This window comes from Anarhichas minor, unplaced genomic scaffold (assembly GCF_050575085.1).
Source record: "Anarhichas minor isolate MPS153535 unplaced genomic scaffold, ASM5057508v1 ptg000049l, whole genome shotgun sequence".
In the NCBI taxonomy this organism is placed as follows: Eukaryota; Metazoa; Chordata; class Actinopteri; order Perciformes; family Anarhichadidae; genus Anarhichas; species Anarhichas minor.
In genome coordinates this window covers 2,647,051-2,674,348 of record NW_027466495.1, presented here as the reverse complement: position 1 = coordinate 2,674,348, position 27,298 = coordinate 2,647,051, and the positions used below count along the sequence as shown (strand labels likewise).

Sequence of the window (27,298 nt, the reverse complement as noted above, 5' to 3'; positions counted from 1 at the left end):
GTGGAGCCCGGGGCAGAGCCATGGGAGGAGGACTTCTCAATGGACAGAGAACTGGCGTTGAATACTTTTTCATAAACTCAGTGGAACTAGAAAAACAGACGCAACAAGCCGCTTAAGTGATACTTTTTTCTGCGATGTAGAACTTTGACTTTGTTTCCCGAGCATTAGCAGCACAGGAGTGAGCTGAGGAGTGTTGTTGTAGCGCTCGTGAGTGTTTTCTTTGGGAGTAATTTCCTGTCGCTCCCTGGAAAAGAAGGGGAAAGTTTACCCGTTGTTGTTGTTGTTGAGATATTTATGTAATTAGCAATTAAAGCGGGGGTATAAAAAAAAGGGGGAAAAAGCCTGGGCGTGTTCCCCAAAGTTAGTGCGGATAACCTGGGACTACTGCAGCCGCCTCCCCGTGGACAAGACACCACTGAGCTGGACCCACGCTCTGGACAACAAAGAAAAACCTCTCAACAACCGGACAAGTTATTTAATAACCAGCGAGCACACCCAGCATTTGGAAAACTGCGGATTCGTGGAGTTGCAGGAAACGGAACAGCACGCTGGGATGGAAAGGGAATTATGAATGAGTGGTTTGGCAAACAAAGGAGGACACCTCTGTCGGACTGAACACCGCCGAGCAACGGGAAAAGCCCGAAGAGAAATGGAGGAGGAGGGCTCGCTTGAGCCAAACACACCGGCAAAGGTTTCATTTTTGTCTTTAACGCGGTCCTTTTCATAACGAGGCCGCTCACTGTCTCCCCGTTTCAGTATCAAAACATTATTTCCCCCATTTTTCGCCGATGCCGCAGTGGTTTTCTGGTCGCGTGTGAAAATGAGGCTGGATCTGCTGCAGTTGTTTGTGCTCGTGCTGCTCGGCGGTTCGGCGGTGTCATTTGATTGCAAATCATATGATGAGCGCCCGAAAAGCGTTGGGAAAAGCCTGCCCCCCGACAGGAAAGTGGTGTGCAGCAACATGGAGCTCCATCAGGTGTTACCCCCGGACTCCTTCCCCAACAGGACAGTCACGCTGTGAGTATACAGGAGATTGTATCCCTAATACAACACACATAACTTACATATTCCTTGTGTCAGCTTCTAAATACTCTGTTTGATGTCACTGCAGGGACTTGACATGTGTTTATACTGTTAAAACTACAGAGTTTACAAAAAGTCATACTTTAGCATTACCTTAATATATCTGTGACTTACTTCATCCAGTTTATATATAGTTTACAATTAAACAAGATCACTCGACAAGTCCTCTTGTTGTCAGCCACAGACCAGTCTTTTACGGCTGCATACTGGAGGCTAATGGTGTAAATGTAAACCCTATGTAATAGTAACCGTCTGTCCTCCAGTAGTGATTCACACAAGAAGGAATTTTGGCTTCTAAATCAGTGCTCACACAAGTCACTTATCAGGCCAAACCTCCAAGGCATTTTAATAGAGCTAAGAGCTCATTAGCTGGTGAGTTAGTTAATCCTTCTGGTGTGTTTTCTTTCTCTACTTGTTAAAGATCTAAACTCTGCTGGGGTCTAGTTTGTGTGGTGCTTTGTTATGGACGAGACATGTCTGCTTTTTAAAAGATGTCAAGAAGTGCACTTGAACATACAGTCATTATATAGAGTTTTGGGTTGGTCCTTGATTGGTAATCAACCACCAATGTTAAGGTCACACACATATGGACAACGGACTGAGCACAAGTGGATTTCATGACCTCGTCGATTCATGAAATCCTACTATGCTGACTGATTTTCAAACCATGCCGGATTTAATTTAACAAAGTGGTTTTGGGCTTGTTGGAGAGTGCTTGGCGGAACAGAACAACTGACACACACACAAAAAACTAGCAAAAAAAAAACCGAAATCCAAAGCTGTGCTTCCAGTGCACTTGCTTTGTGGTGGTGGTGAGCGATGGGGGGAAATCTGAGAATACCAGGGCAGGGAGCAGGAGTAGAAAGCAAATAATAGACTTTAGGGAAGGAAATAAAGGGATAGGATTGGCTGGTAAAGTTGAGTGAGTTTGCAAGTTTTAACCTGTTTACCACCAGTACGTTACTTTGAAGCACTTTCCAACGGTATACATTGTTACATTCTGCTTTCCATAGCCTGCACACTGGTTTGTAGTGATTTCAGGACCGTTTCGAACGACAATTGCAGAGACTTGCTTGAGCTCGGTAACCCCCAAGTCATTATTTATTGTCAAAATGACACAATTGTAGCATGGGATTGGGGAAATTGTAGAAATACATAAGCATGTTGTCTGTGACATGTTTCTGTAGGGTTGGCATTGTTGAGCGCAGAGGGTTTATGTTTGCAGTCATTTTATTAGTTGCTGGAGCCAAAAAAAAACTAATTAGGCCAGTGTGGTTAGGCCTGGGTGGAGCTGCACACCTGGCAGCTACTCAACCGAGAGTTAAAGAGAGACCTGTCAGTAAAACAGGCTAAATGCCTCTCTTTAACACTAGACTATCCTTTTAAAAACGATTTACTCGTCTCTCCCTAACAGTATCGGTGTCTCACTAGGACTGCATCATAACGCACTTCCACATTTGCCTCAACACCTGTTGAGCTGACTCTGAAATCGCAGATGTCAACTATATTAACATAGATATAAACAAAATGTTCAATTCCCTGGCTCAAGCAAGTGCCAGGCTCCTCTGGATTTAGCATTGATCTCAAGCACTGCAATGTGGTAGATTGCCTTCAAAGCGGTGCCACTTCCAGGAACACCTCCCAGTCTCGGCTTTTGTATTTGTAGACATTTGTTGTCATCCATTGTAGGAAAACAACAGCACTGCCTTCTTCAAGAGGGGCTCTGTTCACAATTCCCCGGAGACATGAGTGGCAATGAAACAGCCATTTATGTTGACTGCATCGTTTCTGGGTGTTAATTTACGACCTGTAAAATCGGCGTGCCCTCTCAGTAAGTCTGGTGGTCCTGTTTTACGACTCCCCCCACTGTCTCGTGGCGGGGTTGACCGTGGCCGAGACGCAGCTGGTCTGGACTGCAACGAACTGAAGAGGTCTCAGCTGCCAGGAGAGACCTTTCTCAGGCTTGAAGACTATTACCGGCCATTATTTCTCCTTGTTAAGCCAAAGCAGAGCCCAGCCCGTTTAGCTTTTCTTACCTATCTAGTATGAGTGAATAGAATTATCGCTGTTGTCACTAGATTCTGTTGCGACTCACGTGACAGTGACTTTTTTATGATTGGTTTAGTTTCAAGACATTCAAAGACAGACCGTCGATTTTGTTAGCTTTCAAGGAAGTAGCATCTTATTGTTTCTTTGGCTTTTTTAAAGCGATGTCGACACTTTTCATCGAGTCCTTTTGGGTTTCCGTGGCCATGTTCTCTGAATATGAAAGACCTGGATTTTAAGGGTCTAAGAACTTTAACTTAAACAGTGTGTTTGTAATTGTAACTACTAGTTTTTACTACTCTTACTACACCAAACTGTCACAGTTGACCAATCAGTTACTCAGGTTTAGGATGAAGTTATTTCTCTAATGCGATGGTGGCCACATAGTTCCCTTGTTATACGGATGTTTTGATGTAGTGAGTTAATTAAAGGCCTTGCTAGAAACGACAGTATAAGCCAGGTGTGATTAGAGACCTGTTCCATTCATCATACTGCCCCCCCCCCCCCTCTCCTTTGTACTTAAGATTTCCTGTTTTTCTCTTCGGAAGTCTGGATCCTCCTGAATAGCAATTTTGATCGGGCTTAAAAAAAAGAGAACATAAAAAAGTGATTCGGAACACAAAGCAGATTTCTTTGAGAAATCCCTCAACTACTCTGCAGGCTTTATTGAACCACTGGGAGGATTGTTTTGACTCCACGCCAGAAAACGTAGCCCAGATACTCTCACATGATGTGACTTACGTTACCTCGTCCTTTTTTTTTTCTCGCCACAGTTAAGTAGCTTTTATTTTCCCAGACTTTAAATGATTGCTGGTACTAGTTTTACTCTGAGGTGGGGTGCATGTAGTTACTCTGCTCTGAATGCTGTGATGCATTCCCCGCGTTTGTGCTCTCGAAATGTTACCGCATGCCGAAGTAATCCGAGAGGAAATGACACGAATGTGTTTACAGCTGGCCTGTCCTCCCATGTCAGTGTAGGCCTCGGCTAAAATACGAGGGCACGAATTCCACCTTGGCCTCGCACGGAAAGATAAATCAGGCTGCGTGAGTAGTCTCCATGGGCGTGTTCATGAGCGTTGTTTATTTCTGTCTGTCTAATGTTGTAGTTTCAGCCTCGATATCCCTGTCTGTATTTCGTCTTTCTGTGCTCACCCAGCTCATATTTCTTTCCAGGTCTTGTTTAGTGTAATCAGGATGCTTTTCAGAGGAGCACCTGGGTTGGACAGTGCAAATAAGCGCACCTGGTTTTTGGGCCTCTACAGAGAAGCGCAGGATTAATGTCGGGAAGAAAGCAGGGATTTCCTCCCTCGCTGCAGGAAAAAGAACCCACAGTTTGAGGACTCATTGGAGTGCAGTAAACGGTCTTGTTTCACAGCAGAGCAAACTGGCAGTTAGGGTTACATTCTCATCTGGTTTCCTTGAGACTTCACTACACTTGTGGAGAAGTTTCCCTTTGGGTGTCAGATCTTTAAAACATCTCATGGTAAGTACAGACACGTGACTTTGGAATGCGCCATCAGTCCATATGTCAATCATCTCATGTGTTTGTTCACTTTGTGTTTGTGTAACTACAACACAGGTGCCTGCTGTCATCCGAGTCTTCAGAGGATTTTGTTTTTGTTGCTTTGCAGGCAAGCCATTGGTCTAAAGGAGTGTTCCTGTGTTTTTCATAGTAGTTCTGCAGTGTTTGTTAGCAAAATCCAGAAGGCGAGGCACCGACAGCTGCGCATTTAGTCAGTTCGCAGCCTTTTCATTTCACAGACCTGTTGAGGTTTGACTTTGCCAGGTTGCTCCAAGTCTCATTTAATCCCAGACAAACAGCTCAGTTTAGTGCGTAGATATGAGGCAAGGCTGTGCGAGGCCTTCTGTCTAGTTAACTCTACTGCTCACCTGCTTTCATCCTGGTGTTTGCATATGGATCAGTTTTTTTCCATCGAGCCATAGAGCTGTAAGGTGAATACCTTGCTGGAGTGGCCGGGCCTGTTGGGTGTTGAAAGAGGATATTGCAAGGCCTTAAGTTTGCTTTACAAGAATAAGGCTGCAACAACAGCTTGTACAACCCCTTTTTTTTTACCTTGCACCAACACAAGGACTTAATGTTAAGTGCGATTTACAAAAATAATCCTCATTGCAGTCTTTTCTACTCTTTGGTTCCTATTCTCAAAGTAAATCCAAGTACTGCAGATGCTTTGGATCATTCGTGGAACAAGAAAGTGCTGGTTAACCGCAATAATTACCTTGGCAAGTCGTAGCACCCCAGCCATTGGACCAGTTCCCCTTTCCACCTGAACTGAGGCCCACTTTTCCATCCACTATATTCAGGGGGAAGTCACTCCAGAAGGGGTTTTATGAGCTCAACTGCAGCTTGAAACTTATTTGAAAACCTGTTGAAGGGTTACAGCTCTCCGCTCTCGGGAGTTCTTTGTCTACAATCCTCCTGAGCATAAAGGAAGTGTTGAGAGAGCACCAGTTGGCTCTGTCCTTAAGACGCCATGTGCCTGAAGGGGAGTGTGTAGTGGCTGGCCATTTTCAGTCCTCCTCTGGATAATGTGCCTCCAGCCAGAGGCGTGTGTTTTCGGAGGAGTATTTCCTCAAGTGAAATTAGGACTACCGTTGTCCTATTTACTCATTTTAAAGGCAAGATGAAATCGGGGCCAATGCGTTTAGTTACTCTCTGATAGAGAGGAGAAATTTGTGTTTTCCATAAATGTAGTTGAGATTTATAGCATCGGTATCAGGAGAGACAGGATGTGAGATCTGGTAAGATCCCCCTGTAGCTTGTTCCTGGCTTGAGCTCAAGCAAGTCTTATCTGTGCATCAAGATAAGAGAGGTTCCCCTCCTCCATCGTTCGAGGCCTAGCCTGAAGACATTCCATAGACCGTTTTTCAGTCTGGAGACCTCGGGCCGACGTCCAGAGACAGACTGTAAGGAAGCAGACGGTCTAGTTGCAGACGTCCTGAGGGCGCTGGAGATGTTGGTGGTTAAATGGCTCTCCATACAAATTTGAGGCTTTGCTATATCATGTATATTGCTTGTCAGCAGTGCTATGTCTTTCTCACCAAGGCAAGTGTAAAGAAGACTCAATTTTGCAGCCACAGCAGTTTCCAACGCACCGAGGTCACACTCGTGTCATGAGTAAGGGAGAGGGACGGGGCTACTGAAGGAGCGAAAGGCATGCAAAGATTGGAAGGATGGAAAGAGGGCAAGTAAAGGGCTTATGACTCTCAGGAAGACAATTCCTCACAGTTTATTTTGACGGCCCGTAGAGTCACAAGGCTAGAATTGTGTATTTATGCAGCCAGACTAGAATCATTCCCAGACATGCTGTTTAAGATTCATAATCTATTCTGTAAACCTAATTATACAACTTTCCGGGAAGAAAAAAGGCCCGCTTGTGCTGCGTGTGACCTCAAATAACTTAACGTCAATGTGGTTGAGGGTCTACTTGTGACCACTCCACATGTTTTCTTATAGACTTCCTGTTTGGTAAATGTCGGCATGATTGGCCATGCTTTCGTGTCGCCACGTTTACAAAATACATCAGTTTTTCTGCCCTCTTTGTTCCTCTGTAAATTGGCTTAGAATGCCATATGAAATTGTCAGGCCCGAACTAAAGATGACTGATATGGTGCAAAAGAGGTTGTGTGGCTCAGGTCCGATCTGTTTGGTGGCACCTGGACGTTACTCGACATTTTCCAGATCCTGGTCTTCAAGGGTCAAAGGATACGTACAGATTGTAAAGGCACATTTGTGATATTGGCCTACAGCAATTCAAATTGGCTCGACTGCTAATTGGCCCCCAACTGAATGAGTCACTATCTTAAATTCTGGGGCATCAGTTGCCAACATTGTCAGCCAAACATTATGAGCTTAACTGCAAGTTCTGTGTTGTGTAAGGTGTTTTTGTGCTCTCTATATTATGTGGATTGAGTGGGGCATTCCTTAATTCACACAGGCCTCGTGGTAAATGCATCCCATTGGCACGCTAACTATTCTGCAATATAAATGAGACTTTTGTGACCACAATCTCTGGAGGCCCAGCGTCTCTGCCTACATCATCAGATCATGTGTACGCAGGCGGTGATATATAATTTGCAGCCTTGTATATCACCATGTTTTAACATCTGCCATTTCAGCATTCAGAAGCCTGTGAAACACGGGAATCATTTGTGTGTGAGCACTCTCTCTGAGCGGCACGGAGCCAAGCAGCAAATCTACAACGAGCCTCCACTGTCCAACCCTGTAATAAAACAACCCCTCAACACCCTATAATGACTCCAATCTGGCCCCAGGATTGTGGGTGCAACTGGCATGTATGTCACCCCCCCCAGCTGGCCAGAAACATATGCTAACCACAATTCCCTGCTCGGGTTTGGTGCTGGGACTTAACAGTGCTATTGATTCCTCCAGATCTTTTGGGAGTAGTTTGGGGAGAAAGTCTGGAACTCTCTGGGACTTAGGCACAGAAAGTGGAGCTTTACTTTGTCGTTAGGTATGCAGTGAATCAGCTTGTGCCGTGAACGGGGGAATAAAGTGGATAATAACATCTGGTTTATTACCCGAGGAGGAAGCAATCAAGAACACACTGGGACGTTTTTCAAGCTCGCTTTTATTTTTGTGGTGATAAAGTTAGAATCTATGACAAATTTTCTTCTGTACCAGGTTGTGTACTTGTTGCTTGTATTGAAGGTATATGTAAGACATACCTCAGTCTGCTGCTATGATTATCTGCATATTGCATTGCATTTAATCAGGTGTTAGCTGTAAGTATAAGTTTTCTGTAGACGCCTCTTTTGCTACCGTAATGCCAGAATGCTATACAGAATCACAACTGGGGCAGCATTTTGCCGCTGTTGATTGGTTCAGCTTTAAAAAGTAAATGGAGGCTTTCCTTTACGACAGTATTGCAGAATCAATGTGTAAAAAGGGCATTTGCTGCTACAGATCAGATTATAACAAACATTCCCAGCTGATATTTTGGGTACTGTGGCAGGCTTTAAATTCATTAAATTAGATTTAGTGTGATATGAAACACATAAGCTGTCACCAAAAGGGTTTTTATATTCAAACAACAGGAATTAATAGGTAATATTTTGGGGACTTTATTCATTTGATGCACATTACATTTCAATAGTTGTATTCTTTTCTGTTTCATTGAGTTTATTCAATTCTTCTCCCCACAGAATTTTGAACAACAATAAGATTCAAGAACTCAGAAATGGGTCCTTCATTGGATTATCTACACTTGAAAAATTGTAAGTATTATTATTATTTTCCGTATTCTGCCAGTGATTTGCATTGGCATGAATGCATCTTTGCTTACAGCCATGTCTGAACTTTTCTCTGTTGTTGTTTCCAGTGCACTTTCAAAGAAAAGCTTTCCTCAGCAATTGAAATGTGTGCATTAAGATTCACACTCCAAAACATTGAATACTCTCAGCTTTAAAAAGGGATATTTAAGACATCAAGGCTGCATGTATCCATGAAAAATCACCAATGGACTTCACAATGGTGGGGCTTTTGTTGTGAAATACCGTCACAATATTTCACATTATATCCACAAGTGCATTAGCAGCAGCCATACATCACTCCACAAATGAAGCCTGGGCTTGTGGAGTAGGTTTGTAAAACACATGTTGACCTTGGGGGAACATACCGGTCATAGAAAATGAGAAGGCACCCGCACAGCACTTAGCCAGTCAGGATTATCAGTCAATGGTGGAAGACTGGAGATGGCACTAGAAAAAGCTAATTATAGTTCGAGCCCCAAGGGTTGGCTGTTGTCTGCCTGGCGACATACGCTCAACATACAGCTGCTTGGTTATTCTTGGGATGGGGCCCACTTTTTCTAGAGTAGTAACGTATAGGCACCTCATTGCTTACCCAGGGGAGAGGAGACGGAAATGAGTTCTAGAAGGTGAAGGCATTTGTTGGTATAGCCGTGGATAGTCTCTGAGATTGCTTGAACAACGGAGAGATGTCGTCCACACCACGTGACTCTGACTTCGGAGATTGGAATGTCATTACCCGTGTTTTCTTCCTTCGGAGATTTTAAGAAAATGGCTCTGGGCCCGCACATATGGGCCATGGGTGATTTATCACTCTGGAATGGCTTCATGCAGATAAAATAACCAGACCTTTAATGGCCGTGCTTTTACCCAAGGCTACAATAACACATGACTGCACTGACATGGAATTCTAAGGGCACGTTTCCCCCCCCCCGTCAGTCTTATTGGTCTGGTTAAAAAGTCCCGAAATTATAGAAGGTATATGAGGCCAGAACCATTTAGCCGTGTGGTATCAATTCAGAAATAAGATTTTGGTTCTAATCATCTGATTTAATTGGATGACCATTCATTTTATGATTCGCGTGCTTCCTGTTTCTTGGCCATACTTGCTAGACAAATCTATTTTTAACACATCATGCAGAGCTGGCATGCAGAATTATACACATATGTATAATACTGCATTTGAGTCTACAAGTTTCTTTGTCATGGAACCTGCCGATACCCCTCACAGCTGTACTTCCAAAGTAAAAGTTTGTACATTATCATCCCTAGATTGTTTATAGATTTGCAGGATAACTCCCCGTTCGCTCCTGAATTGGGTCAAATATTAGTTTTAAGAGCTCAGGTCGAGAGGATAAACACGAGGCTGTGTGCTAAATGTGAAAAAGAAAACTTTGATCTTTCTCGGCATAGTGAGCCCTTAAGGCACTTATGTGCTTTGTCTGTGAACGGCCTGTCAATTTGGTTGTAAAACTCTGTCCTTCCTGTCTTTGCACCAATCCACAGGCCGGTTTACCTCCGAAAGCGGCTCCCATTGTTGCTCTGAGACCCCCCACCCCACTCCTGTCCACCCTCAACCAGCGAAGCGAGGTCGCTAGATGGCTTGCATGCTTTTGTCATTGTAATGAAGCCAAGCCGAGACCAGAGGTGTCACCAGTACGATTTTCAAACGCACTCTGAATGCTGGAGCCTCTCCCTCTCTCAAATGTCCCTCTGCCCTCCCTCCTACCTTTTTATCACACGCCCCCTTTTTCTCCCCAAGCTCTCCAGTCTGTTTGAAAGAGCCGAGGCTCTCCGTCTTGCCTTCCACCCCTCCTTCCTCCTGACTTTTCTTTCCTTTTTTTTTTTTTTTTTTTAAGTCCACAAAGAAACTCTCCCTCATTTGGACTCTGCCCGTATGCAGTCGTGAAGCCTGAGACAGCAGCTGGCTGTGAGCGCCAGAGAGGGGTAGAGAATTGATTACGCCTATCCGGCACTCTGCATGAAATTGCAAAGTAACTGTGGAGACCGCTGTGTTTTGTCGGGGGCCAAAGGTGCCCCTGCTTGGAAATAAGCCACACAGAATCCCCATTATCACACTCCTCATAGAAATAGGAGCCAAGCTAGGCGACCCTCACATGCTAATTCCTTGCTAAATCCGCTGCTGTGGAGGAATGCTTATTGTGGAATACAGAGCAGGGATAACCGCTCCAGTGTGCAGTGTTTTCTGGAGAATTAGTTCTCTATTCATGAATGGAACAATGCCTGTGGAAGTAAGCAAGTAAGACATAAACATAAAGTTAGTTTGAAATGGATATTGCAATACTGCTTTCACCAAGTCACACGCAATAAGACGCACCCTCGACAGCCTTGCTTTAAAGTGAACCTATGTAACTATGACAATTATAGGATGACGGTAAATGCTAAAATGTGACAGTAGCACAAGTAGAGAGGCGTAATAAAATAAGAGCACTGCCCTAAGTAACATGAGTAACAGCCGTATCCGCTCAAGTTTTGCTAATATTAGACACCAAAAGTTGGTAAGTTCTTCTTTCAGAAGTTACATCGTCTCGCTAGAAGCTGGATTTGTGCAGAGAGTTTGCACTGTAGGGAGGGAAATATTTTTAATGGGTTCTGTAGTTCTTATTAATTATCTATTAACTGGGAGCCATCCATCATTCCATGCAACTGTTGGCTTGTTTAACACACACCAGTTGCTCTCTCCTCGGAGGGAATGTTAGCGTCATGCCAGGAACCAGCCATATATATATATATATATATATATATGTATATACACACACACACATAAGCCTCCGCTAGAAAAAGATGATGAAAGCAAAGAACAAGCTTTTCAAGTTTTCTTGTCAGCAAGAACTGACAAGAAAAGCTGGTATTTTTCTCTGCAGACGTATGAAAAAGGTGCCAGGTCATGTGTGGTCAGCGGTCTTTGGATTCTGAAGTGCAGTTATGGATCGTTAAGTATGGACTGGTTTGTCCATAAGTAATGGAAAAGAGTTATTTTTTTGTCATTAGTCGTAGTGGTTACTGCGGGCAATGTAGCAGGTTTCCACAGTGTGACTGATGGCTGAACTGTGGAGACCACCTGCAGATATCATTCAGTGACTCTGTCCTCTAGAATGAAACTGTATTTAGATATCCTCCTTATTATTGGAACTTTTAAAACAACTTTTGTTTTTACATTCAAACTTTTCACTACAGTAAGTGTAATTCTCATGTTTGATGTACGTAAACACCTATATGTCAGAATATCAACAGTATTGATAGTGTCTCTGTTATCTGGTTCAACCTCATTTTGTAACTAGCACATGTGACCAGTGACTCATCCGTTAGTTGGCATTCTGAACTTTGAGAGGATGGCTGTTTGTGTCCTGCTTTCCTTCAACTGTAACTACTGCAACTCTAAACAACGTTTACATAAAAGTAAATTGGCTTCAAATTAATAGACTCAGCGTGTGTTCACACATCCTAAAAGTCCTAGAACTGGCCCTTACTGGCCATGAAGCTCTTGAAAGGCTGTCTTTAGATTATTTCTTTGTCCTGCTTTCTCATTTTTCTCTCAACACCCATGCACGGAGAAGCAATCTCTGCTAGCTCACATCAAAAGCTTTATCACGCGATAGGTTTCTGTCTCTGACTTATCTATGGCTACCTACCCACCTTCAGATGACAGCTCTCCCACATCAAACGGGCAGAGTTACCCAGAGGCCCTTTGTGTGGGTTCAGTTGGCGACAAGAAAGCCTCCTGAACCTCCACTGTAATGAGTGACTAGGCAGTGCCAGTGCAGGTGAGCACCGCAGGAATTCTGTGACCGCAAGCCTTTGAACCTCTGGGGAGGGAGGATGAGTGTGGGAGTGTGGGGGGGGGAGAGCCACAGAGCACCTTTGAGAGTCAGGTTTTCAATGACAATGGCTGTGCATTAAAGATCAGTGGGTGAGGTTGGTGGAAGTCGGGGTGCTCCAGTTGGATAGAAAAAGAAACCCATGTATAGATATGCTCCACTGTGTGTATTCAAACCGTGTTATCTTTTACTTGCCATGTTGATGCTTGCATGAAATGTTCGTTTCAAAAGTCCAGCGGTGCTATGTAATTAGAAGATTTAACGATTAGTCTGCAGAATACGGAACCACGGTCTGCTAAAAGTTCATAACTCGTACCTATAAGAAAGTCAATAAAATGCTTAGATATATAGTTAGCATGAGTCACATCCGATAGCAGCTGCAGATTATTTTTCTGTCGTTTGATGATCGACTAATCGTTGCAGCTCTACTATTTTGTTGCAGTTAACATTGCTCATGAAAATTCTCCTTCCCCCCCCCCTCCACAGGGACCTGCGGAGTAACCCGATCAGTCATATTGAACCAGGCGCTTTCCTCGGATTGCCAGCGCTCAAAAAACTGTAAGTAGTGGTGGAGCTTCCGCAGCCTCACGGTCTCTTTCATGTGGTTTCTGCAAGTATGTGTGCACTCTACATTCACACACTTAGACCCTCTGGGACTACACTGAGGTCTTCTGTTATTATTGCACCCAGAAGATCTAAATCCCAGCTTTTTTTGTTTTGAAAGGCAGTTTGAAGCACTTGCTTTAATTATTTGCCATGTGAGAACAGTGGCTTGTGAATATTTTAAGTGAAGAGAAGCCGCTTGTTCGATGTGTCCTCTTGTGATTATTTGACATTTTGAAATGTGGTTAAAGCCGTTTTTCTTTTGGTATTTTCAAATTGGCAGAACTGTTGTGTTTTCATGAATATGTTGCGGATCCATGGGGTTTCGGGGCCGTGCAGGCTGTATGTGCAAGTGTTTATTCAACAGCATTTAGTCAGAGACTGCTCTCAGCAATGACACAATACCATATTGTGTTTGAAGCAGCTGCTATTTTGCAGCTATGCAATGGGTTGTGCATGTTCTGGCAGGTCTAGTGTGTGTCCAGTGTCCATAAGGGGGCGTGGTCAAGCAGCGGTCTATTTCTACTGCCTTGTTTTCTCTGGCCCACTGCCAGAGACCACTGCAGACAGCATGATGCCTTAAATACTTTCACACATTAGAGGGGGGGGGGGGAGGAGGCTAAATAAACGTGTGCGTGGTGTCTATGAATGTCATGCGACGATTATTTTGATATGCAACGAATACATCTGGGATATGAGGTGTGTGTGTGTGTGTGTGGGAGGTCAGAAGCTGTGTACGAAAGTGTTTAGTTGTGTGTTTCTCTTTGTGTGTGTGTGTGTGTGTGTACATGAGAGAGCACGCAAGAACACAGCATGACTTGGAATTCATCCGACAGTAACCAGCCGCTGCCAACACAAACTTGAGCTTGGCTGCTGCTGGGGAGCAATAAGAGCGAGACAGGAAGGCAGTCAGCTCCTTGGCTCAGACCCGGCCTCATCACCCCACCCCCCCTCATCCTCACTGCATATTCATTCTACACTCAGATGGATTCATGCGTGCCTATGTGTCTTCTGAAGACTGAAGTCTTCAGCCCCCCCACACACAAGCTTTTCATAAAGACTTTCCCTGTCATACCACGGAGTGATCTGCAACCTCACATGGATGTTTGTTCCAGGAGTACAGTTTTGTTTTTTGCCCGAGGGTAGCAGAGTTTAATTGACCCCCGCCGCCCGCCTCGGTTAATTTCAAAGGGTGGTTGTCACTCACTCGACTGTGAAAGGGAGGGAGCACAGAAAGGGGAAGATGAGGAGAGGATGAGGTAGTGCTGGACCCTGGGAATGTAAACACAGAAGCCCGACATCAAAGGTTGGCGTCCACCGCTACACATCCACTCTATTTATTCCCTAGTTTTGTAAAATGGGAGTGGAGTTAATTGGCAGCAAGAAGTACATGCAAATAGATTTTTTATATACATTTATTCGACATACCTTTGGCACATGCTTCTCCACCTTTCTCTTCATCCGTAGCTTTGATTAGCAGCCTTTGATCTGTGTGTCTACCTTCCCCCCTCAGGATTACCTAATTAGATATCTTCTCGTTTTCAAGACACGCCTTTTGAATGGGCCCATTCATCGCGTGTGTTTTGTCACAAAGCGGTGACGTGGGCTTTTAAAAAGAAGGCTGCGGAAGTTTAGATAATTGTGGGGTTCCACACATCAAACACGTTAGTCTTTTTGAAAACGCTCAAACGGTAGTTGTAGTTAGTTTAGTCGCAGTTGTGCCATGCGCTGCTCCAGGGGCTACGCTGCAGATGAACTAGTCAAAAATGTAACTGTGGATATACCACATTGGAACCACACGAACTGTGATTGGTCAGCATGGACTGCTAGAGATTTCTGAAAGTGAAGACATCTTGAAACAAGTTATGGGGAAAAAGGCTCAGATTTCTCCTCCTTTTCAGTGGCACACATCTAGCAAAGTGCTCTCCACTGTGAATGTTCTGCTCACCACAACTCTCGCACATTGTCACGGTGAATGAAACCGTGTGACCTCCCTGGAATAGTCTCATATTTAGTAAGTCGGCGAAAGAACGTCAACACGGTCACCGTGGGGAATATAATCGGAGCATGATGCGATGTTGCAGTGGTGCATTACCAGGAGAAATCAAACACTGAACTATAAATCAAAACCTGGATGTGTTTCTGCGGCGTGACTCTCGTTAACCCTTCGCCTCGACCATAAATCCAACTTCTCTCTGTCCTTGACTCCGTGTTCAACACGGCACATGCTAACTAAAGTGGATACATGAAAGAAATGTCAGCTGTCACTTTTGCATCTCAGGGTTTTCCTAATGTGAGGTTGAATTTATTAATAGTCATTTTAACCGTCAGTAGGAAAGAAAAGTGTATCCCTTACTTCACTTCCTTCAAATGTATTCAAATAGCCTCAACACTCAAACCCTATGGACTCATCCGGCCTCGGTCCTCCAGACTGTGCATTCCACCGACAGCTGAACAGTCCCCGCTCGAGCCTAATCACATCGGGCTATTTTTTTACTACTGCTCCTCGTATCATTCACAACAACTCGAGCCGCGCACTGAAACAATCCTCCGTGCTGTTAATGTGCCACATGCCCGAGGCTGATGGCGTTTGGTAATGAATACCAGTCGACGAGTAAAAACAGATGGAGAATAGAGACGTGAGTCGTGTGTAGCCAGACAAGAAAAAAATCCCTGATGTGCGTGAGTTATGTTAGTTCTCACGATTCTTGAACACAGTAAAAGTGAGTTAAAGTAATAACGGTATTCGCCATCTTGTCTTAAGGCCCTTGAGGTGGCTGTAACTCTAGGATGGGAGGTGAGATGAAAGTACGCCTTTAGCTAGCGGAGAGCCTCCTCCCTCCGTCGGCTGTGTTATCCTTCCCCCGACACACAGCGCTCGCACAAATTGGCACGCCCTGCTATAGGCGGCTTTTTCTTCTCTTCCAAGTGGAACTAATAACCTCACACAGTAAATTCCCCAGCTGGTACCTTAAGGACCAACACCAATAATTACATAAATGTTCGGATGTTAGCGTGTGCCTGACAGACGTTTTCCAGGTATCATTTTGTGTCAGTATGGCATATTCCTGGAGCACCCCAGGACACAGTTTAGCTGGTGGGTCGAGCTAATGATCCGTCTATTCTCCCAGGCTCTTGTTTCTTCACTTGGCACTTTTCCATGATTGGATCATTCGCAGAAGAATATGTGTTACAGCTATTGTGGAAAGGTGCTGAGAGTCTGAGTCTTTGAGTCACTATGGCTGTGGTTCTCTCTCTGGGAAGTTAAAGAGCATGATTGTTGGATAATAGCCATGTGTGACAACTTAAGCTCATTAGGTTTCGCTTTCAGCCAATTAAAAGCTGCACTAACATTCTTTTGTCAACAATGGTTCAAATGTGTTTACCTTATTTCTCCAAAAAAAAAACTTTTATGATAAATAGTAACCTAATTTTGGGGTTTGTGGGGTCCCAAACCACAGGTGGGGAAGCAGCGTATCGGAGGATGGTGTGCTAAAGTTAACCTGGAGCCTCCAGTGAACATTTCGTCTTTGCAGCCACTTCTAAATGTTTGCACGTTGAGTGTAATGCACAGTGGCAGGATCAGTCTTTTCCGTGTTCGGCCGCGGAGTCGCCTTTGATTCCCTCTGAAAGGCATCAGACACTTCCATCGGATGTTTGCCAGAGACATCATGTCAGGTCACATCCAGAGGAAATAACACACACTTTTGACATTTTTTTGACGTAAATCACAGGCGATTAATCGTCTCCCAGAGTGTTACCCTGCCTTTGATGTGTAGGTTCTCCCTGGAGGCCCACACGGACACACTATCTCAAATCACCTTGAACATTGTAGTCCTGTCAGCTGAATTTTTGGGCTCTTTGCCTCAACCCGTCTGTTAAACGTAGCTTTTTTTTTTTTCCTTCTTTTTTTTTAAACCCTGGTACGCTTTATCTCCGCAACGTCAGCAATTCCCCGTGTATCATTTTTTTTCACGTAATACAATCACATTTTTGTTCCTTATGTTGTTGGAAAACATACCAGCCCTAATGCAGCTGGCTAATAGCTGCCATGTTGGGTTGTTTCTGAACCCTGGAAGAAATAAACAAGAAACTATTCTTTCTCTGTACCACAGGGACTTGTCCAACAACAGCATCGGCTGCCTCAACGTGGACATCTTCAAGGGCCTCACCAGTCTGATCAGACTGTAAGTCTGTTTAATAAATATATGAATGGTGTGCTGAAACAAGCATTTATGTAATAGACTAAGATACATGATCAGTGTCTTCTTCTTCTCCAGAAACCTTTCAGGGAACATGTTCTCTTCTTTGGCCCAGGGGATCTTTGACAGCTTGGTGTCTCTGAAGTCTTTGTAAGTATGATGAGAGCAATGTTACTTTGTCCTGAAATAAGATGCAAGCATCAATGTGTGATTGACGTCTGAATGTCTCCAATGAAAATGACTGCCATTTTTTTTTTTTTTTTTAACAAGTGGCGTAGAAGTCATAAAACGTGTGTTTCTATACACCCACAGGGAGTTTCAGACGCCTTACCTGCTGTGTGACTGCAACCTCCTGTGGCTGCTGCATTGGATCAAAGAGAAGAACATCGCGGTCAAGAACACCAAGTGCTCCTTCCCCCAGTCTCTCCAGGGCCAGCTCATTACCTCCATCAAGCTGGAGCTCATCACCTGTGGTAGGGGACACAAACCTGGAAAAAAGCACACATTACGTCCATAGATTTGACACAGCGAAACAATGTCGCCCCAAAATAATAGTTTTAACACTCTGAAACGGAGTCGTTTGTTGTTTCGTTGACACGTTCTGATGCGTCATTTGTCCAGTCCCAGACATCTTGAAAGGTTGAAATAAGTCATGTTGAATTGTGGCACAGATTGTCGTGTCAAAACGGCGCACAGTCTCTTTAATGTTTCTTTTTTTTGGTATCAGCGAGGCTGCTGGTGTTTGGAGAACAGGGGCTTGTGCAATGACACGGGAGATAAGGAAAGGGGCTGCCCAGGCCAGTGCTGCCTTTGTTTGTACTTGCTCATGTCTTATCAGTTTGGCACTCATCACAGTGAGGGATTATGAAATACATGGCACAGATCTAGCAGGAGCCGTGGCCTGACGTGAATGACAAAGCACCCAGAATTCAAGGCGCCGTTGTAGTTTCCCCGTGTGTCCAGAAAGTGCAGAGAGTAAAACAAAAAGGCGTTATGTTCAGAGACAATGGAATAAAAAAAAAAAAAACTTTTTTGTGACAAATATGAATCAAGTAAGAGATATTTTTCCGTGAGAGGTGAAACCCGAATCTCCTTCTAAACATGTGTCTGGTCTCCCCAGATGCTCCACTCGAGCTGCCCTCATTCCAGCTGACTCCGTCCCAGCGTCAGGTCGTCTTCCAGGGGGACAGCCTGCCGTTCCAGTGTCAGGCTTCCTTCGTGGTCGAGGACATGCAGGTGCTGTGGTACCAGAACGGCCGCATGGTCAAGTCCGACGCCGCCCAGGGCATCTTCATCGAAAAGCACATGGTGCAGAACTGCTCGCTCATTGCTAGGTACGGCATTCATGTTTATGCAATCCGAAGGTGGAGAACGTACCGTCTGTATTCATTGGCATTATGAAGAAAACAAATCGCTTATTATTTCATTGACATTGTTTTGTTCATTTTCTGGAATTTCTCCTCCATGTTTCCCCATCAGCGCCTTGACCATCTCAAACATCCAGCCTGGTTTCACCGGGAACTGGGAGTGCCGGGTCAGGACAAGCAGGGGCAACACCACCAGGACCGTCCACATTGTTGTGTTGGAGAGTTCCGCTGAGTACTGTGCTCCTGAACGCGTCTCCAACAACAAGGGAGAGTTCAAGTGAGTGCACACAGTAACGCATAAGCAGACGCAGAACTTCTCACTTATACTCGTCGCCTTGAGCACCGAGTACATCCATCCATAAATACACAGATCCACTCTCACAAAGTGAATACACAACTTTGAACCAGTTATATTTGAAGCTGTTACATGTACAGCATGCTGTCATGTGGCCCCCTCTTGTGGTCAAGCATGTGAATTACTTCGAGGCTTTAGCCACAATCATTAAATGACTCTGTTGCTGTTGAGGTTATTCAGAGCAAGAAGAAAATTAAGGATGTAGCGTGTGGAAACAGCAGGACTGTGTTTTATTGGGCTTCTTCCAGGTGGCCGCGCACCCTGGCAGGGATCAGAGCCTACCTCCCCTGCAACAGACTGCCGTCGAGCGCCGGCATCTACTCGGGCGGCTCGGCCGAAGAGCAGCGGGCGTGGCGCTACTGCGATCGCAAGGGGCTGTGGACGGAGGACTACTACTCCCGCTGCCAGTTCCAGAACGATGTCACGCGGTTTCTCTACGTCATTAACCAGGTGTGTATCTGAGATTTCACTTCTGTAATCGCTGTAAGCTCTTTCACCGAGTTCCTCTTCTTCTGCCGGTCCCTCTCTGCTTGGACCGTTTCAAGCCAGATCCAGACTAATTGTTCTCTGTGCATCTTTCTGCTAGATGCCTCTGAATGAGAGCAATGTGGTGGCCAGGGCTGGGCGCCTGTTGGTGTGCACGATCGATGCTGCCAACTTCTCAGACAAGATGGACATCATCTTCGTGGCCGAGATGATTGAGAAGTTCGGCGTGTTTGTTGAGAAGTTTAAAGACGTAAGTACGACAGAAGCCGCTCTCCTGTCTGTGAACTTGTTACGAGCTCATGTTCAGTGCGAGGAATGCATTTGGTGTTTTACCTCGTTCAAGGACAACTAGATTAATGCTCAACAGCTGTTTGTCGCCATGTTGTTTAATGAGAAAAGATGTCTTGTCACGACTTTCAGCACAGCTGTAGGCCAACAAACAGAAAAAAAGTTTTCAAAGGAAAGGAGCTCCTGGCATGTTGTAACTGCTGTAGGCAAGGAGCACTATACTTTTAAAGCATATTAAAAGTTCTGCTTGGCGACACCGTGCTTGAAATGTGTTTCCAATAGTCAAGCATGTGTTTGGCTGTTTGATGCAAACAAGATGTGGCTTAACATGTTCACGTCTTGTTTCCATTCAAGTCATTTCGAATATAAGCCGTCGTGCTGCTGCATGGAGTAAGCACAGAAGTGTTCCTAGCTGTTGAATCTGCACGGGCATTCACTCAAGTCCAAAATGTTTTCTCGTCACGCAGCTGGGTGAGGTGATGATAAGCATGGCCAGTAACTTGATGCTGGCCGACGAGAGGGTGCTCTGGATGGCTCAGCGTGAGGCCATGGCCTGCTCCCGCATCATCGCCTGCCTCCAGAGGATTGCTGTTTACCGTCTGGCCACAGTACAAGTCTTCTCCCTGGTTAGTCCTGTCAACACTATGGGGCCCTGTTTTTTTAGTACAATGACGATAGCTAGCACGGTTAGCGTAAATCGAGTAAAATTCCACCATTCCTGTTGTCCTACCAGACGTCCCCCAACATAGCACTGGAGGCTCACATTGTCAGAGCCAACGACTGGAACGGCATGACCTGCATGTTGTTCCAGAGGTCCAGCCCTGAGCGCACACCCGGACAGGACCGCCAACTCGCCTTCAAATGCAACACAACCAGCTCCTTCTCCAGCATCCTTCACAAGGTCAGCCCCCTTCCGGAGACAATTACAATTCGTCAGCAGGTTGTTTTGGACGAGGTTTTAGTGTGGGGGGGATGAACATAAACAAAACAATATATCTATTATATCTAATGTAAAATGGTTAGATTTTATACTTGTGTCTTTTGTCCCTGTAGAGCCCCATTGTGGAGGCTTCCCTGCAGCTTCCTCAGTCTCTCTTTACCCATGCTGCGCTCCCCGGGCAGGCAGAGGACACGGTCTACAAGCTCCATCTTCTGGGCCTCCGCAATGGCAAGTTTTTTCCCTCCACCAGCAACTCCTCCCAACTGGCTGATGGTGGGAAGAGGAGGAGTGTTGCCGCCCCGGTCATCATGGCCAAGATAGGTGAGACATAACGTTTCAGCGTAGCCGTTGAGAGGAGAAACGCTGACACATAATGCTACCAAGAATTAACAGCACGGCAAGAACCAAATAGGTGTTTGTGTTTTTCCATCAGAGGGCATGTCCCTGCGTGTCCTGAGGACGCCCGTTAACGTCACCCTGCGGCGGTTTGCCCGCGGCTCAGATGCTGTGTCCGCCCGCTGGAACTTCAGCCTGGTGGGAGGCCACGGAGGATGGCAAAGCGACGGCTGCCGCATTCTGAGCCATCACGACAACTTCACCACCATATCGTGCAACTCTCTGGGGAACTATGGTCTGCTGATGGTAGGCCGGGTTATTTCCTATGTTCATTGTATAACATAGGCAAATTAGGGCATTGCTTTTTTCTTTTTTCTTTACAATATTGCGTAAAACTGAGGATTTCTCACCTCATCTGTCATGCAGGACCTCAGCAGTGTGGAGTACCTCTCTCCAAGCATCCAGCCCCTGCACCCAGTCATCTATACCACTACTATCATACTTCTTATCAGCCTGCTCACCATTATTATCAGCTACGTCTACCACCACAGGTAATTGTTTTGCTTTAATTGATTGTAATTCATTCTTTTTGCTTTTATTTATGTTTGCCCGGGAGAAATGCATTTTCTATTCTTCGCCTTCTTTGGCCATCATATTCACGTTGCTGTAAATGTATCATCCCCACAAATATTGTCAGTTTTTGCTCAGCCCCGTTGGGGTAAAGACAAAACTGTCACCGTTCAGATCTGTGTCAGCATAAACAACTGTCCCATCCATAAGTAAGAAATGCTTGCACACGACACGTTTGTCCTTTTCTAATTCTGTGATCGGTTGTTTCTGTGACCTCAGGTCTGTCCGTGTGAGCCGCAAGTTCTGGCACATGCTGGTCAACCTCTGCTTCCACATCTCCCTCACCTGCGGAGTCTTTGTCGGCGGCATTAATCAAACGCGATATGCAAGCGTGTGCCAAGCAGTGAGTATACACCAGCGGGACTCCTCCAACACTCCCGCTGTGCTTCTGTCCAAACTTATGTAGTCAGCAAGTCAAAAATGAACAAGTGCTTCCGATGTTTTCAAGGAAAAAAACATCTTGGGAAATGTTGCCTTTGGCTAAGTTCACAGCGCTCATAAAAAAAAGATGTGTGGAAACACAGTAAAAGATGCAGAGAAAGATTGTCTCCATGGCTGGAAGCCATCCTGCGCCTCCCATCATGCATGATGTTGTACTGAGACGCGTTACTTATTCATTTTTCATTGCACAAAGTACCTGGATGAAAGTTTTTGGCAGAAGTTTTTGTTTATTTATGTAATCCCCTCTGGCATAAAGATATATCTCACAAGGTGATTTTTCAACTCAGGCTGATGAAGACATACTCGATTAAAAGAAATGCTACAGGGCCATCATGCCTTTTTAAAATACTCTTCTGCCCTACATTCCATCATTTATATTTTTTTGGGGTGAAATTTAACAGGTGCAGTCTATCATTCTGACATAGGGGGATTGATTGCATTTTTTTTGTTTTTTTTTTGCTTTAGCAAATGTCATGCATATAATGATTCAATCTCTTCTAGGTGGGCATCTTGCTGCACTATTCCACTCTGGCTACGGCTCTGTGGGTGGGGGTGACTGCGCGCAACATTTACAAACAGGTGACGCGCAAGGCCAAGCGCTACGAAGAGCTGGACGAACCTCCACCACCACCGCGGCCTATGCTCAGGTACAATACCAGCACTCCTGCATTGCAACGGATGCGCGGCAAAAAGTAATAGATTTGGGTTTTTCTTAGCTTGACAGGGCAACTTCACACGTTAGCACCTCCAAATAGCAGCATTAGCTAACCCTTGAGTATCTTAGACTTTGCTGCTCCGACGTCATGTAACATGTCAGTGAACTGCAGGCGGTTTTATGATTACCAAGCATGCGTTACTGTGGCTCTTAAAACCAAACACTGCCAAGGGGAATGTTTTGTTTTTTGGGGGGAGGGTGTTTTTGACATAATCAGGTAATGTGTGACCCCTTATTTTTATGTAGTTAGAAACATGTACATGTTTGTGTGTGTGTGTCTACATGATGTGCGTTTCTAAAGAGAGAAGAGGTGAGTATGTCATTGAGCCTTCTCTTGTTATGAGTGGTCATGATTGTTGGTGAAACTGCCACAGGGTGTCAGTGTAGAGGCCCGGTGTACCATTGGACCTCTTTGTGCAGTTCATGCCTGCTTGTCAATCCGACAAACAGAAAGACTAAAGCAGAACCACCCCTCTGTGCTTTCTCCGAAAGGTTCTACTTAATCGGCGGAGGGATACCCATCATTGTCTGTGGGATCACTGCAGCAGCTAACATCAAAAACTACGGCAGCCGGACCAATGCACCATAGTAAGCCGTTCCTGTATTGAAAGCAATTACTGTTTCCATCCCTGAGTAGCAGCTCATGGTAATGCTTTGTCCATTTATGCGGATAACAGCCTTTAAAAGCTCTCTTGGGCCTGGATGCTTCTATTTTACATTCTGTCCTCAGGAGGAGTTGGCTTTAGTTATCGACCGGCCAAGCTGCGCTGCTTGAGTAAATAATGGATATTTTTTACGAGGGTAGGAAAAGTTTATTCCCTGAAGTTCTGATTATGGGGGCCTATTAATGGTATGCGCGTCCAAGCAACAAGCAACTGCTGCCAGTTTACGGCGAGCTCCCCCGCGCCCCCCTTCAACAGTAGCAGATGTTTAGATGGTGCGACGTGGACGACTAATTGAGAAATCTGCACCCGTATCTGTCTGAAGTCTTTGGAGTTTAATTAATTTCTTGCAAGCAAGACGAACCCACAGCCTGCGTTATTAAACGTAATGGGGCCGTTACTGTAAAAACGAGACGCAAAAAGTTTTCAAAGAGTTATTTTAAGTTTGAAGTAAATAATGACAGTGACCGATAAAGATGATATGTTGTTTTAATGAGCGCTGTTGGCAATTTTCCTTTTTAGGAGATGCTATATAATTTAAATGATTGCTAAAAGATGATCTTGATGTAATTGGAGGGAAAAGACTCTTAAAGAATATTAAAAGCCACATCTATTATCTTACTGTAAATGAAATGCTTGATTGGTCCCGTCTGTCTTTCCTCCTCCTAGTTGCTGGATGTCATGGGAGCCCAGTATCGGGGCTTTTTATGGTCCAGTGGGATTCATCATCTTCGTGGACTGCATGTACTTCCTCAGCATCCTGCTGCAGCTGCGCCGCCACCCCGATCGCCGTTATGAGCTCAAGGAGCCGAGCGAAGAGCAGCAGCATCTGGCTCCAGCCAACGGGGAGGCCGGGTCAGATGGTCCCAGCAGCCCCTGCCACCCCCTCACTCTCCAGCTCCAGCCTCACGAGGCTTCGTCATCCGTAGCGTCCGCTCCCCACCCTGTGCCCCTGTCGGCCCTGGAGAACGAGCACACCTTCGCCGCCCAGCTGATGGGTGCAGCGGGGGCGTTGGGGCTGTATGCGGCCCTCTGGGTGTTCGGGGCCATGGCTGTATCCCAGGACCACCCCTATGACTTAGCTTTCACCTGCCTGTTTGGGGTGGCCGCACTGGCACTGGGCGCGTTCATGGTGGCGCATCACTTTGTCAACAGGCAGGACATGAAGCGCTATTGGTCCCAGGCCTGTTGCTCCGGGAGACGAGCCTACTCCGAACAGGAGGATGCTCTTCTGCCTCAGCCAGGCGTGGCGATGACATCCACAGCAGGATCAGCTAGCAAGGCGGATGGGGAGTCAACGAAGTGCGGCCAGAGCAGCGCAGACTCTTCTTACACAAATAAGAGCGCGCCGAGCATGCGCAACTCCGCCCACGGCAGCAAGCTGACCAATCTGCACGCGGAGGCAGCTCAGTGCAAGTCCGCCCCGGCGCCGGCGACCGCCAACGGTGCAGCTGTTTTGGACAACAGCCTGACGGAACATTCACTAGACAATGAAATCAAAATGCACGTAGCGCCAGTCGAGGTGCAGTTCCGCCCGGTGAACAACATCAACAATCCGGTGGCGGCCACCAACGGACACGCGAGCAGGCACCACAAAAACAGAGCGCGGGCGCACAGGGCGAGTCGGCTAACGGTGCTGCGAGAGTACGCCTACGACGTCCCCACCAGCGTGGAGGGCAGCGTGCAGGGCAGCGTGCAGAGCGCCCCCCACAGGCGGCACCACCATTACGACATAGCGGCGCGCAATAGCCGTCGGGCAGCATACATGGCTTACAGAGAGCGGCATCAGAGCCAGCTGCAGCAGGACAGCAGTGACAGCGCGAGCCTGCCGCGCCGCCCCCGCGCCGCGGATAAAGGAGGCAGCGGCAGCACCCTGGGGAACGGGACGGTGGTGACTGAGGAGGCCGAGTGCGTGGCTACCGCTGCTGGGTCATGCTCAAGTAAAGACTCCGGTCCTGTACAGCAGACAAGCGGCACAGAACTAGACAGCCAACCCAAGTCCTATGGGCTCAACCTTGTCACTCAAACCGGTGGCACAGTTAAAGAAAACGGACATGCAGTGCCTTTAATTAACACGGAGAGTGCAGCCAGTGTAAAGACTGGCTTGTGGAAACATGAAACTACTGTGTAGCGAGCGTTTCCGTCCCACAGCCTGCATTGTGAGGTGCTCTCACCTTTTTAAACTGTGAAGTGTCTTTTTTTTTTTTTTTTAGTTTTTCGATTGTACATTTATTTTATGAACAATCAAATCATTACTGCCACTGAACTATCTTTGTCAATATGTTTTTATTGTAAATGGTCTATTTTTATAACTTTTTCAGAGTTCTGTACTGCACGGTCTGAGCTGTGGCCCGATGCGTACCCTTACCCTGGGACTCCCCCGCCCCCCCCCCAGTTTCTAGTTTGTCCCAACAATAATAAAACAAAAGTTCTGTTTACCAAATTGTGAAAGCTTTAATTCTTGTGATAACACCGACCATCTCCTCTTGGGTCTGCAGCCAGTGCAAAGGTGAGCCATGGCGGTTTTGTTTCCAAGAGTTACTCTCGCTGACTATGTATGACAAGCTGGTAATTGGGGTTTTCACTGACCTTCAGCTGGCCTCGGGTTCCCCAGCTTTAATTGCAACTAGCTGGTGGCTTTGGGCTCTGTAGGTGTTTTCTCCCTGCCTGCTGGCAGATTTGATGAGTGCACTTGTACACCTTGGGTTCCTGCTGACTTGATGCCCGGGCTGAGACTGACAGCCGACTCGCAGAGCAGCTGCCATGAGAAGAAAGAATAATGAGAAGAGTGTATTCCTCCTTTTCCATCCTCCGACTCCTCCACAGCCTGAACTAGAGTCCCGCTCACAGCTTGACGTCGCTGTTGGCCAGAGAGCATGTCGTATGATTTGACTGCTGAGCATTAGATGGAGTCGTATGAATGTCCAATAGCTCCCGTTTTTCATTAATGGCATAATAATAAAAGACACATTTCACTCAGGCAAAGATATATCGCCCAGCCATCTTGGATGTGACAAATTATAATAAGACTTCTGAATAATGTAGCGAGCAGTTACGCCTCGATTCGTCGGAGCCTCGCTGATTCCCTCGAGGCATGAAAGAGTGATCTCCAAATAATTGCCACGGTTCTGTAGCGTTGCCGTCTGTTCTAAAGTTCATCATAGGTCGTCAGCGAGGCAGAAATGACAATCGGAGGATGTTTGTGCTGTGAGGGGGGGGGGAAAAAAGCTCATCGAGGCAAATCAAATGACGGTATCTCTGCTTCGAGATCACAGGGACGCCTTGGGCAGAAATCAATAATAAATTAAGATAAAACAAATTGAGTTATTCAGATCTTTTCTTAGTCCCAGTCAGAAGTCTGAGGGTCAGACATAATACATCAGAGAGTCGTATTCAAACACCCAAAGCATCAGCTTCTGATAAACGGTCTATTTTCAGATAAAGTGATGATCCCTCCGTGAAGTCTCTCTTCCAGCCAGTTTCCACTTAGTGCGCTCTGTGGAGCATATCTGAGCTCAATTCCTCACCAGGAGGCCCAGGGACGACCGGAGTCAGACAAGTGATGTGTTGTTTACATTTTCCAATCGCTGCTCGTGGCGCCTGGAGGAAAGCATCTGGCTCTGTTGTGGAAAACTTGCCACTGGAATGGAGATTGATACTTTTTTTAGAAAATGAAGCCATCTGACAGTGTTGATTGTAATGCGGTGGCTCTGGCCGTCCAGGGGAACCAAAATGTTTTTTACCTGTCTGTGCACTAATCACCCAAAAACCTCCGAGGGCTGACGTACAGATTAAAGCATTAATTAGCATCCAGGGTTTGTGATCATTGCTGTCAGCGTCAAGCAGCTGTCTGCTAAGATAATTGGGGAATTTATGGTCGGTTGGTAAGTTTCTTTATTTTGAATATTTGCAAATGAGGCAAAGTCACATCAGTATGCATGTTGTGTTAAGGTCAGGGCTTTTGCAAATGTTTTGCAGAGTCGCACAATACTGCTCAACTTTATTGTTTTAAGACA

General features: G+C 45.8%; 1 protein-coding gene across 1 annotated transcript; it reads left to right on the top strand.

Moving 5' to 3' along the window:
• The first annotated feature begins 15 nt into the window (after positions 1-15).
• Positions 16-25,824, top strand: adgra3 (adhesion G protein-coupled receptor A3). The gene is made up of 19 exons (XM_076112461.1): positions 16-1,017; positions 8,314-8,385; positions 12,744-12,815; positions 16,976-17,047; positions 17,141-17,212; positions 17,375-17,535; positions 18,183-18,396; positions 18,542-18,706; positions 19,033-19,234; positions 19,371-19,520; positions 20,026-20,184; positions 20,292-20,459; positions 20,612-20,819; positions 20,932-21,140; positions 21,261-21,385; positions 21,684-21,807; positions 22,407-22,552; positions 23,113-23,208; positions 23,952-25,824. The coding sequence occupies exons 1-19, from the start codon at positions 821-823 to the stop codon at positions 25,411-25,413; spliced, it is 4,074 nt and encodes a 1,357-aa protein (XP_075968576.1). The 5' UTR covers positions 16-820; the 3' UTR covers positions 25,414-25,824.
• The last annotated feature ends 1,474 nt before the right edge of the window (positions 25,825-27,298 follow it).

Bases quoted from the DNA above. Each gene is read 5' to 3' on its own strand.
- adgra3 (XM_076112461.1), top strand. From the start codon at position 821: ATGAGGCTGGATCTGCTGCAGTTGTTTGTGCTCGTGCTGCTCGGCGGT. The intron at 18,707-19,032 runs GTGAGTGCACAC...GGCTTCTTCCAG, and splicing joins AACAACAAGGGAGAGTTCAA to GTGGCCGCGCACCCTGGCAG. The intron at 20,185-20,291 runs GTTAGTCCTGTC...TTGTCCTACCAG, and splicing joins CAGTACAAGTCTTCTCCCTG to ACGTCCCCCAACATAGCACT.